The following is a 14,230-nucleotide window of genomic DNA, read 5'->3' on the forward strand; positions in this document are numbered from 1 at the left end:
AATGCTTTGTATAAAATGTTTCGTTTCTCTGCATGAATAGAAATTCCAAAATACTGTGATTATCACCTTTCAATCTTTTTTAAATAATAATTCAATACATTCATTGTTTCTTAATTACACGTACAAAAAAATGTGTCATATAATCGAAATTTTAGTGATCATTGGCACGATCGTTACAGATGTCAGGAATCGAACCCTGGAACAATTTTCTTACACTATCTTAGCGATGAGCCTTTCCATCAAAAAGTAAAGGGAAAATGGATTTAACATCATAAATATAAATAACCATGAAAAATTGAACACATCACTTTTTCACATGGTCTCTTAGGGAGCAGCTAAAAATCTTATCCGTGAGTACAGATGATTCCACAGGCTTCTGCATTTCTGCGCGTAATGTTTTTTTCTTTTCCTTTAATTTTTGTTTGCATCTTAGGACAGACATGCGCTGCTTTCTTAACTTTATCATCATGACTTCTACGATGGCGTAGTGGCAACGTCTTGGGCCTTTAATCAAGTGGATCCAGATACGATACTCAGCGGGATCACATACAGTTTCGGATATCACTTTAAACTGTTGTTCAGTTCCAATTAGCCTTTCTGTGCACAAAGTGGACTTAATAGCAAACTCAAATCTTTATTACTGTATCAGTTGTGAAACTGAGTCCGCGCAGATTCTCATTCAGTGGACCGAAGGTTCGATAATCGCACATCACCAGATTAGCATTGTAAAGGGGATGTGAAAGAAGTTCAATCTCAAGTTTTTGCACTGTCTTTACAGTTGACGCCGCAATGTGAGAACGTGCATTGACGTGCTGCAGCAAGACATTTAGACATAATTCCTCTTCTCCTGCTGCAAATTGCAGACTTCATTTCATTTCACAGCAAAGCCCAGTGAGTTGCACTGTTCACTGCTCCTTGATGCCCAGAACAGAACCCAGCGTGATTTTAATGGCGGAGGATTGCAGTTTGAATTTCATATCTTCCAGGAGAAGACGGTTTGTGTCTACTCCATGCTTTGTCTCTTGAATGTTCTGGTTGAGACAGCATTCGATGGCCAATTTCCGGAGGTTAAACTTCTGCCCAAATAAAGCATACTACAGTACTTTGTTGGTTGGTTGGTTGATTTGATATTTTAAGTCCACTTTATGCACAGTAAGGCTGATCGGGACTGGACCTACAGTTTAAAGTGGGATCCAAACCACTACGTGTCTCCACCGAGTTACAATACTTCGTTCTTTGATGGTGCAGTTCCGCAATGTTTTTTTTACCTTTGTGCTTGCTATTTGGCTGACAGCCAAACGCTGCAATGAGCTCAGCAGAACTATTAGGCCATTTCCGCATGTGTAGAATTGCATCGACTTCTCTTCATTTAGGCTACTTGTAATTGAAAAAATATATTTTATCTAGTACCATTCGATTCGGTTCGATTCCAAAATGAAAGTTCTTTGCACTGTTGTACGCATCTCACTTTAAACTATAGGCCCAGTCCAAATTTTCCTATTTGTGCGTCAAGTGTACTTATACACAAAACAACAATGGCATGCTGCTCGAACCTAGAACCTCTGGCTCCGCAGCATGTCATATTGACCAAGGAGGCGGGCTTTGATTGATGGATTTGGATTATTTTAGTACTTAGCTTTTCTGCCAATTTTGGCTAATAACGATGAGGATGAGTGATGATTTGATGAAATTGATGAGAGAAAACTCACAAAGAACACCCATTCCAAGGCCGGGATTCGAACCAGGGATCCCTGGCGTTGCAGCGCGGCGTGTTATCAGGCGGCGTCTTTGTCTTCCCTCTCCTGTCTCTTCCTTCTCACTCTCTCATTTGATTTTTCCAGAACAACGGAGAGGATAATAAAGGAACGCCATTATATTAACTGATTTCCAATTTTTACGATTCTCAGTCGCGTTCACGCACCAGCGGAAGCAATCTACGCACTAATCTGCATAGACTAATAACCAATCAATTCCATCAATGCGAACGCCCAAGTTTGGACTTACGACTCGTCACTCGGTCGAGGGAACCGATCAAACAAATTTTATGGAAAAACAACTCTGCCTCCAATCGAGTTCGATGATGCAGTAAGTCTCGTCTTGTGACCCGAACAGAAAAAAAGATAAAATGCGACAGCAGTCCGTGGATTAAAGCTGCTAATTACCTGTCAGCAGCAAGTGTAAAATCCCTTTTTCTCGATGTCCCCTCAGGGAAGCGTCAAATAGTATATTTATCCCCCAGCTTTTTTCCCACCCTGTTGAGGGAATGTCATCAACCTTTTACACAGGCTTCATCTTCATGCAGATTAAAATCCAGCAGCTCTGACTAATCCTCTCTTTTCTGTTTTTGGTGCGTGTAGCGTGCGCAGCGACTACGCCCACTTTTCCCCTACTGTCTAGCACGATTAAAGCCATGCCCTCATACAATTCGGTCCACAAAGTCTGTGTGTTTCCCGCCCTAGTTCGAAAAAAGGGAATTTCTCGCTTTGATAGCCGACGATTACAATGTCACTGCTTTTTCAACGCTGCGATGAGAGTCAATTGGACTGATAGGGAAGCGTGTACACGTGTCAACATGTATACACGATGATGCGGTTCCGGAACTTTTATCACACTACCGTCCCCTTATTTCCATACAGGAAGCTTTCAAGTGACACCAGAGAGAGTCCTGTCGCCATGTTTGTGGTTCCTTTGTCTTCACTACACGCTTCAGAATTGATGGTCTGGAAGAAAACGCGTGTTCTCGTTTCGAGCTCAGAGTTGCCAGGTTGTCAAGATTTAAATACTGGACAAAAATCGCAATCAAAAGTTGAAAGTGGGTCTCCCGAAGGTGTATTGATAACATCATCGCCTTCTAACCAAGGGGTCCCGGTTGAGGCACACAGTGGTTAGGACCCCACTTTAAAATGTAGACCGAGTTCCGATTAGACTTCCTGTGCATAAAGTGGGCTTTCAAGAAGTTGAAAATAAGAGACAAAATTGCAAAAACACCGTATAGCCTTAATAAATATTTCTACTCACCTTTTCTTCATCTTCAGAACAGTTCATTTTAACGAAAGAGCTGCTAATAGATGCTGCAGAAAGAGAAAATACTTTGTTGTTCTGGTCGCTGTTCCATCCCTGAGCATGCTACATTACAGACTGCGACCGTCATGTGCTACTGAAAATTCTTTGTTAAAGTATTTGCAATGTGATTTACACGGTGCGTTCAGTTTGGCAAATTTGCAAATATAACAAATATGTCAATCAAAATTTCATCAAAATATGCCGGGAATGTGTGATTGTAGGTGGCCACCACTTTGAACAACTCTAGAACAGAGGTTTGTACTCATTATACAATATAAATATGATTGTCTGCATGCAAAAGATGTGCCAAACTGAACGCACTGTATTTATTACCACTATTCTTTTAACACATGTAAAAATCTTCTCCTTTTAACCATGACTTGCCAAATATACCCAGTTTCTTCGTCTTCCTTGTAACGGAATACACTTTCTCACTTTTACCACTCATCTTGAAACACGTTGAACAGGACTTCCAACACCACTCATGCACTACGCTCGCTGGAAAGAAAGTACAAGGTTCGCCCATAAAAACACTTTTTTTTTTGTTTTTTAGGAAAGAAAACAAGTAATTACCTTGAAATGCCTTTATCACCTTCAAAGTAATCACCAGAGGAGGCAATACACTTTGATCAGCGTTTGTACAGGCCTTGGAAACACTGTTGATAGTCATCGACAGTAAGTGTTCGCAAAATACGCGTATCATTTAATTTAATGTCCGCGACGTTGTCAAATCTTCGCCCTTTCATAGCCAACTTAAGCTTGGGAATAAGGAAAAATCAGCAGACGATAAGTCCGGAGAATATGGAGGGTGATTGATCACTGTCACTGAATGCTTAGCAAGGTATTGTTGTACAGACAATGTGGTATGAAGATGTGGTATGAGGCCGAGCATTATCGTGTAACTGAAACCATTGGCCAGAATAACTGAAGTTCTTCCTAACCCGCTTCATCCTGTTTGAGTCGACCAAGCACTTCCTTGTAATACCACTGATTGATTTCTTTACTGATATGAAGCATGCGTGACAGTTGCTGCGTGGTTAGACGTCTATCACCTTTCACCAGTTCACGAACTTTCTCCACATTGTAGTCATTTCTTGACGTTGAAGGGCGTCCTGGCCTTGGTTCATCCTCGACACTTTCAAGTTCACCTTTGAAACGATTGTTGTAGTCATCCACGTGGGTTCTTGATAATGCTGCATCACCATACACTGCCCGTATCATCTGTAACGTTTCGGTAAACGATTTACCCAATTTGTAACAAAATTTTATGCTGTAACGTTGTTCCATCTTGGTGCGCGTATTTTGTACACCGCCTGCACACGACCTGCATCTGACGCATGAGTAGAGAGAAGTACATGTTTGAAACAATTTATTTTGTATTTATTCATTTTACCCCGATTTCAGCTAATTTTGCAAGATGAGAATATCAAAAAAATCTAAATTTTACCATTTTTATAGCATAAAAAATAATTTTGTTTTTTTTTATCAAAGTGCAATCACTCATTTCTATAGGGCAAAATTCCCCCCACGAGCCTAAATCATTATATTTTAAGCATATATTTACAATTATCCAGATTTTAAAAGAAAAATAGATGTGTTGATAGTGATTTTGAGTTACTTTACAGTGCAGTACAGTGCAGTGTATATATACATATATAATTATTTTTTAAATGTGTATTCTGAGTAATTTATGTCTGAAATGTGTAGATACTGATTTGAGTTATTAGCAGTACAGTATATATAAATATTTTTCCCAAATATATATATTCTGATTAATTTACGTCTGAAATGTACATGTGTATTTTTTTTAGAAGAAAAAGCTATATAAAAATATATATGTATGCACCTTGGATGTAAAGCATTTAAAATCGTGTGTAGTAATGAAGTTAATTTTTATAAATATATATATGTATTGAATAATTAGCAAATTGCGAAGCAATTAGTATTAGTGCATCAAAATTGTTTCTCTTTAAAATATCAAATTTAAGTGCTAATAATTTATCAAAGCTACCTTGAAGAGGTATAGCTTTATGCGATTCTGACAAAATGCTATGATAGAGACTCAATTGCCTCTAATAGAGACTTAACTTCTCTGATGGGGCAAGTTGCTGTAATATTGCAACAATATGCCTTATGTGCAAAGCACGATGAAATTCGCTTCGTTTTTTATAAAATCAAATTCTGAGCAACTCCGAGAATGCCACCTACCACAGTCCCTAAGATAGTAGCAGAAAAAAATCAGCACCACTAAGCAACAAGACACCACATAAAACCTGAAACACATAAATTCCGAACTGTCTCTAGCATATCGTTATCGCTTTCGTCTCGGCAACTATCAAAGATTCTTTTCTCCCTCTAGTCTCGATTTTTAAAAGACAATTTTTGTTTCGGTGCAATCCCTAACCGAAGACACCTGGTTTGAATCCTTGCCTGAGATGGGTATGGGTGTTCCTTTGTGACTTCGTTGTCCCGATTGCCCAAAAGTGGCAGAAAAGCTATGTAAGAAAATACCAAGAAACAGTGACGGCCATTGGGTTCCAAAACTGGGGGGGGGGGGACAGTTTACTTTCTCTTACTAGATAATGTTTAGCATAGTACGGGGGAAAAAGTGGCATAAAGTGGAGCATATCCCACGCCCCCCCCCCAATCGCCGATACTGCCAAGAAATACGTATTAAATCAAATAAGCGAACTTGCATGTTCCTTTTGCAGATATTTAACTCTCGGCTGACAGGTTTAGGTACGAGTAAATAAGCAAAAGATAAATAGAAACAGCTTCCTTACCCCTTTCACTGTGTACACTAACACACTATTTACCGTTTTGCAGAGTTGGCGAATGGGATGACGATGGTTGCCACGTAGAAGACCACGGAGAACAGCAAACAGTCTGCGCATGCTCACATCTATCCACATTCGCCGTGCTTATGGACATCCACGAATACGTGGTTAGTATGTGCCGTCGAACGTTTTGTCATATATACAAGTGAGAGTAAGCCATTATCCGGAACGTAGAAATTATTTGTTTTCTTTATGCGTAACCCTGGATTCGATACCGAATCTATAATCCTGGAACTTTTAATCGACTCTTTATTCCTGGAACTGGTATCCGAATGTCTAATCCTGAATCTGGTATTCGAATCGCTAATCCTGGAACTAATATTCGAATCTCAATCCTGGAACTAATATTCGAATCTCAATCCTGGAACTGATATTCGAATGTCTAATCCTGGAACTGGTATTCGGATCTGTATTCCTGGCACTGGTATTCGAATGCCTAATCGTGGAATTGGTGTTCGAAGGTCTAATCAAGGAACCGGTATCCGAATCTCTAGTCCTGGAACCGATATTCGAATCTCTATTTTTGGAACTAGTATTCGAACCTCTATTCTTGTAACTGGTATTCGAATGCCTAATCGTGGAATTGGTGTTCGAAGGTATAATCAAGGAACCGGTATCCGAATCTCTAGTCCTGGAACAGATATTCGAATCTCTATTTTTGGAACTAGTATTCGAACCTCTATTCTTGTAACTGATATTCGAATGCCTAATCCTGGAACTGGTGTTCGAATGTCTAATCCCGGAACAGATATTCGAATCTCTATTTTTGGAACTAGTATTCGAACCTCTATTCTTGTAACTGATATTCGAATGTCTAATCCCGGAACCGATATTCGAATCTCTAATCCTGGAACTGGTATGCGAATCTCTACTCGTGGAACCAATATCTCTAATCCTGGAAGTGGTATCCGAATGTCTAAATCCTGAAACCAATATTCGAATTTATAACACTGGAACCGGTATCAAAATCTCTAATCCTGGAACCGATATCGAAATCTCGAATCCTGGAACCGATATCTAACCCTAGAATCCCGATATCCGAATCTTCATTATCCTAATCCATTAGGACCTGATATTCACGGATCCGCTCATCATTAACTATAAGGTTTATAACAGCTCATATAACGTGTGCATAGCATAGCATCTTAATCCTCCTTCTCTTCCCACAGGGCAAAGACACCGCCCTGGAGGCTCTCTCGCTGGCCTGCAGCAGCGCTTCCATCGTCTGCCTCTCCCTGACTCTGGTCGTGTTCCACATTTGCAGGTAAGGCAGTTCTCTGTGATTAATACGCATTGAGTTTGGCACAAGCAGTGGGAGAGAAAGTTTAAAAAAAAAAGTACTTCATACCCAGAAAACTCATTTATAACTCCCGCGAAACTTTCCTAGCTGCAAATCACCCACGGAACAGGCCTCTTCCCCTTTCCGAAATGAGAGGATTTCGGAATTAATCTGCCTCTCTCTCTCAGGAGCAAGCTAGATTGGCGGCTCCTGCTGTGTTTTTGTAGGAGCCATTGTGCCGTTGCGATTGTATTGCTTAAGCTGCCGAGTGACGTCACTCAGCTTGGCTTCGGTTTGAATGCCGTCACCGTCAACGGCCGAGTTGTTGATGTGGCAGTTGGCGGCAGATGCTTTCAGAGCCTCATATTTAATTTACTTACCCTAACCTTTCTACCCCTTCTCTATCCCACTTCAAATTAACTACTGCAATTTTCTCAAAGGGCACCCCGTTGCACTCAAAATTCTCCACCATCTGTTGTGGTATAAGTTTATTTTAATAACGTGTCTGACTGTCATGCGGAAGAGCCGGGTTCGATTTCAGAGGTGGGTGATCTATTCTCAGCTAGTGCCCCTGCATTAGAAGTCCTGGGGCTCACACAGCTTCCCATTCCCAGTAATGAGCATCTGTGAGTAGAGAGAACTGAAGCGTGGTGTTGCAGACATCACCTCTGCCATCTGGATTACTTCCCTTGCAATGTATAGGTATTACAGACGGGATCAAATGAAATGTACTTCCTTTTCCTACCAACTCAGAAGCGAGTTGGAAACTCTTCATTGCTCCTATATAGATAAGAAAGTGGGGGAGGGCAGTAGCAGACAAGGCCAGCACGCAAACTTGTTTCCAGCAAGCTTTCTGTTGGAGTCTTGGCAGTTTGTGGAAGGATTTTGTGTTTCTACCATCCCCCCCCGCCCATCTCTCTCTCTCTCTCTCTCTTTGGATTGAAAAACAGGGTGCGACGATTATGCCATGAAATACGGTAATATATAACGATAAATCTTTATTTGAAGATTGTAATAATAAAAACAACCCGTGGCGCAACAGTCCGTGAGGACCCGGTCCTACCTACCGACTGCCGACCTCACTTCCACCTGCCGTGTGGTCAGCAAGACAAGCCTTCAGTCGTTGTAGGTTCCCGTGACCGCGTCACGCTACTCATTTGTAGCTCCCCAATTTCCTCACGACGGTGGATGGCCACCGGTCCAATACACAAGACCAGGTGTCCCGGGTTTGAATCCCGGCCTGAGCATGGATGTTTCTGAGTGCCCATTCATCAATTTCATTATATCATCACTTCCCCATCTTCGCAAATTATCCAAAAGTGGTACAAAAAGCGAAGTGAAATTAAAGCAAATCAATCAATCAATTGTTAGGGCAGAACCATACATCACACAATACAGGTGAAATTGTTGTTGGTTGACGTGAATTTTTAATATGCCTAAACTCTTAAAATACTCTAATACCAGGTTTTCTGTTGCAATTATTATTTCAATTTTGAAGGCCTCCATGACCGAGTGCTTTGTATACTGCTCTATGAAACCGGAGACCCTATGTTCTATTGATTGATTGATTTGCTTTATTTTAATTCGCTTCTGGTGCAACTTTTGGCTAAACGCGACGATGAGGATGGTAGATGAAATGATGAAATTAATGAAGCGACACTCACAATGAGACACCGAATGAACACAATGCCAAGGCCGGTCATTAAGCTAGCTGTGCTAACCACTCTACCACGGAGGCCGGAATCCTTTTTAATGTATAGGAAAAATCGTTCTTTGACATCGAACTAAGAACAGTTAATATGCGTCACCTCGGAATTATTATATTTTAAATTTCGAACAATCAATTGAGATTTATTCTTAACCATTCTTTTGCCTACATCAAAACTTCCACACAATAAGATCAATTACACTAAGGACAACAGCGTTAGAGTCTATGCTTTAAGGAATGATTAAGCACACGACGATGACGGAAAATAATTCACATGATTATAGTGATGCATTACATCAGCGAAACATTAATTTTCGGTCATGGTGATAAATTGAAAAAACGCAGGGACACAATAACCGATTTATTTATTTATTTTATTTCGCTCTTCTTCCACTTTTGGATAATGAAAGATGTGTTAAGATGAAAGTTGTGAAAGGACAACTACAAACGTAGATGGATAGGATACAGTCCAAACCCCACAGACAATTATACTGACCTTATGTCTAGACGCCAGATCCTCGTTAGTGTGCAAAATGTACTCCATGGTCACAATGACGTAAGCATTCGTAGAATTGATTTGTATATTTTGTTTTTATTATTATTATTATTATTTTTCGAAAAACGCGAGCCAAACTATTGCGCATTATGTGATATGCTCATTACTTCTCAGGAACACTCGCGGCCTTCAGCCAGTTTTATCCTTAAACAAAATTGCGGGTTAGGATGTTAACAGACACTTCCAAGACAATATCCAAAGAATACTGCCACATACGCGAAATGTAAAACATTTTTATTTTCTCGTTTCAACTACATCCCTGGGGAGTAAAAACGGCTGGAGCGTGATGTTGATCATTGACCTCCAAAATGGCCGAACTCGAGAATTATGCGGCGCCCTACTGCCACATCCCCTAAATGTGCCTTCATGGCACAGTTCTATACGGGTGACGAACTTTACCTTACCTTCACTACTACTAACTACTCATGCCATGAATTTTTGTATTTTTGATCCTTCATTATGTCTCCATTGCTAACCTGGTTCATACCCAGTCACAACAGCAATTAGTCAATGCAATAAAATACGTCAAACTTAAAATGAAACAGGTGTTGGCGCGCGCACACACACACGCATACACACACAAACACAAGGAGAGTGAGAGAGGCGGGAGGGGGGGTGGTAGGAACACAAAATCCTTCCATAAACTGCCAAGACTCCAACAGAAAGCTTGCTGGAAACAAGTTTGCGTGCTGGCCTTGTCTGCTATTGCCCTCCCCCACTTTCTTATCTATACAGGAGCAATGAAGAGTTTCCAACTCGCTTCTGAGTTGGTAGGAAAAGGGAAGTACATTTCATTTGATCCCGTCTGTACGTATACTTGTCTGAATGTTCTTGACAATGGTTCTGTATTAACACCGGACATTATCCATTATCTAGTGTTTTTGACTATACATTCTACTATGGTTCGAGAGAGCACCTCTTCTCTCGTCTCCACGTGACGAAATTTATTTTTGCCAGTGGTAGGAATCGAACCCACGACTGACATTTAACTTCATGCAAACTGAAAGTAAGCTACTTTTTCTAACTGAAAAATAGAAACTTGTTACAGTTTCAACTGAGTAACTGCACACAAAACTACAAATTATACGTTTATGCATGGTAAAACTAAGTTACACATTTTCAACGAACAACCCTTACACTGTACTTAATTTACATTTTCATTGAGTAACTATAAACTTTACAGAGTTATTTTTGAAATGAGTAACTGTAAAATGAAACTAAGTAACTGTAAAGTGAAACTATGTTCCTTTTACTACAAAGTAACTGTAATTCGAAACTGTTTCTTTTTCAACTGTTAACTGAAAGTAAGTTACTTCTTCAAATAACTGAAAACTGAAACTAGGTTACTTTTTAAGAGTAAGAGTACTCTGAAACTTGGCTACATTTCCAACTGTGTAACTAAGTTATTTTTGTATTAAGTAAATGTAAATTGTAATTAAGTTACCTTTAAACTAGGCACCTGGAAACAAACTAAATTACTTTTCAACTGGGTAACTGGAAACTTTAACTAAATTACATTTCAACTGGGGTGACTGGAAACTTGGACTAAATTACTTTTCAATTTGGTAACTGGAAATTTGGACTAAATTACTTTTCAACTGGGTAACTGGAAACTTGAAGTAAATTACTTTTCAACTGGGTAACTGGATACTTGAAGTAAATTACTTTTCAACTGGGTAACTGGAAACTTGGACTAAATTACATTTCAACTGGGTAACTGGACACTTGAACTAAATTACTTTTTAACTGGGTAACTGGACACTTGAACTAAATTACTTTTTAACTGGGTAACTGGAAACTTGGACTAAATTACTTTTCAACTGGGTAACTAGAAACTTGGACTAAATTAATTTTCAACTGGGTAACAGGACACTTGAACTAAATTACTTTTGAACTAGGTAACAGGACACTTGAACTAAATTACTTTTCAACTGGGTAAATACTCGTAGAAACCTGTACTAAATTATTTACATTTAGTTACATTTTCACCTAGATAATGTTTCTTTGTAAAAAATTGCATCTTTACGAAGACTGTAGCGAATGTAAGCTAGGGGAGGGGTGCTCAAACATGCCATCCGCGAGCACACATAAGAACACATCCAAGCTAGCATACCCATACAGATGATTAATGGTTGCGTGGTAACAAAAACTGTGACCCAACAATGAGTGACATAACATTAAATAACCATTCGTCTCCAGCAACAAGGACCACGGGGGTCGCGGCGGTTAGGTTCACTTTTGATCGATGGCTTCTACGTGACGTCATTCATCATGCATCCACGTCTGTTTTATTTTCTCCCCAGGTCGATCCAATGCGTCCGGACGTCCATCGGGAAACACATCTGCCTGACCCTGCTCGTGGGCAACTTGCTGGTCGTCACTGTGATGGACAAGACATACTTCAACATGTCGCAGGTAGGTGTCAGCACCTTTTGTTCCGCTGCAGTGCTGCCATCCTGGGCTTTCATCCTGGAGATGAAAATGTAATATATTATTAACATTAACACACACAAACCCTCCACCTCCACCCCCACACACGAAGGGTGGTATTTGAAGGGGAATGAGAGAGAATCTCCTCTCTGGTTGCTAATTTTTGGCTCTTGGGGAAAACTAAGTGTAAAATTTATATAATAATATGGCGTTTCAAAAGCAGTTACTGAAATCTCTCCACTAGAAATTTTTCAAATCTCATATACATAGCCCCCACACAGGGATATATGAATGTTTGTGTATAAGTAAGAGTTACTTGCGTTTCTGGAGTAACCTTAATTGAAACCCAACCACTTTTAGAGTACTAACTTATAACAAAATTAGCAGTTACTTCTAGTTCGTTTCTGAATTTTTCAACAGTAATATAATTAACTAAATCTATCTATATACGTATATAAAAATGTATGTATGTATGTATGTTCCAGCATAACTCTCGAATGCCTGGAGCGATTTCAACCAAACTTGGTACACGTATCACTTACCACCTCGAAAGAAATACTGTGGAGGCAAGACATCCCTGGTACCCCTAGGGGTGGGGTGGGAAGGGGTGACATGTACAAATAATCGAAAACGACCGATATTAAATTCCGCACAAACAGACATCCGTGACTCTATGCAATCCCACACAACGATGGTGTTTCTCGGGTTGTCTAAAATTCAGGCTATGAGTTTGTGTTGCGAAAACGACCGATATTAGTGTGGAATCTATAGTTTACGGGGTCGCTAAAATGAAAAGTGATACTCCCAATGCCGTTCAATTCCAAGTTCATCACCTATCGGCATGGGGGGTGAGAGATGACCTACATTAGTGTGGAATCCATTGTTTTCGGAGTCGCTAAGCTAATTGGTGACATTCAGGATGAAATAAAATTACTTACATTTTACACTATAGTTAGAATTCACTATTTTCCTGTCTAATAGAAGATTGGGATAAATAAATACCCGGGCAACGCCGGGTAATCAGCTAGCGACTTCATAAAAAAGAAGCATAATACTTATTTTCATACGCACTTTTAATACGAGCAAATGTGCTGCGTAGCGTAATTTTTCAACTAGAAGAGTTTACTTTCATTTTTCATTATGTTAATACTGTACAATATGTTAATACTGTACATTATGTTAATACTGTACATTTTAATATGTAACCACAACTTTAGATCTGTGAAGATAAGCAGCACGGTTGTAATTCTTGCACGAAACACTCTACGTGAGTAATCTACCAAAAAATATGTCGGTCTCCGTGGCGGAATGATTAGCACAGCGCGCTACGACGCCAGGGGTCCCGGGTTCGAATCTCTACCTGTGCGTTGGTGTTCTTTGTGGCCCCTTCATCAATTTAATCATATCTTCACGCATCCTCATCTTCGCGATTAGGTAAAAGTGGCAGAAATTCGAAGTAAAATAAACCATATCAATCAATCAATAAATCAATGAAAATCAACTGTAAAAATTATTTAAAATTGTTACAGAAACCATAACTGTAACTTTCTAAAATTACAAAGTCTGAAATACCATATTGACACAGTGATGACAGTTATGGACGAGGAATATCAGTTTACTGAGCCCATACTTTAAAAAAAAAGAAGAAAAAAAGGGATGAGGTCTTTGATCTTTGACAAATCAGAGGTATGAGCAAAGAGCTATTCAAATAGACTCAATATTTCTGTATAATTTAAGAGTCGGATTATTTTCGGAATATCTCCAGCCGACTGAGCATATCTAGCTAGTGAGCCTATCAACAAAGTAGAGCGTGAGCAAGAGGGTTAATAATGGGCGTTGGATTGGCTTGACGTCATCAGTTCACCTGTTGATTGGATTCTTCGGGAGTACTGACTCGCTTCCAAGCTTCAAGTGCATAACAGCCAGGGATGTTAAGAAAATAATATCAACTTGCACAAAACGGATGTCTATAGCCAAACTGGAGAAATTAGCGATAAAGGTTGGAGCAAACATTGTCACCGAACAAAAGCTCGCGAAATTACCATACCATATCACACCATTCCATCCCACACAACATATCATATAACCTACGCCACCTTGGTGGCAGAGCAGGTTGAGTGGTGGACTTAGATCTCTACATCAAAGGTCCCAAGCTCCGAGTTCATCATTTCGGTTGGCCAAAAGTGGCAGAAAAGCGACATATAATAATACAAATACAAAGAATTTCATAATAGTCGCGATTAGCCTAGGAACACAGAAAAAGGAACCAAAAGCAGGAGTATAATATTCATAAATTTGCTTCCACAGTATTAATATACCAATTTCGATAAGTTTTCTAATGTGTTAAATGAAACACC

General features: G+C 39.7%; 1 protein-coding gene across 1 annotated transcript in view; it reads left to right on the forward strand.

The window, feature by feature from the left end:
* LOC145984877 (adhesion G protein-coupled receptor L2-like) overlaps positions 1 to 7,168 on the forward strand; it is a 101,203-nt gene extending 94,035 nt beyond the window's left edge. Inside the window, exons 9-10 of the mRNA XM_083118252.1 lie at positions 5,890 to 6,007; positions 7,070 to 7,168. Of these exons, the coding sequence (XP_082974378.1) occupies positions 5,890 to 6,007; positions 7,070 to 7,168 (217 nt within the window). The remainder of the gene's footprint in view (positions 1 to 5,889; positions 6,008 to 7,069) is intronic.
* The last annotated feature ends 7,062 nt before the right edge of the window (positions 7,169 to 14,230 follow it).

This window comes from Lepisma saccharinum, chromosome 3 (genome assembly GCF_977018435.1).
Source record: "Lepisma saccharinum chromosome 3, izLepSacc3.1, whole genome shotgun sequence".
Taxonomy (NCBI): Eukaryota; Metazoa; Arthropoda; class Insecta; order Zygentoma; family Lepismatidae; genus Lepisma; species Lepisma saccharinum.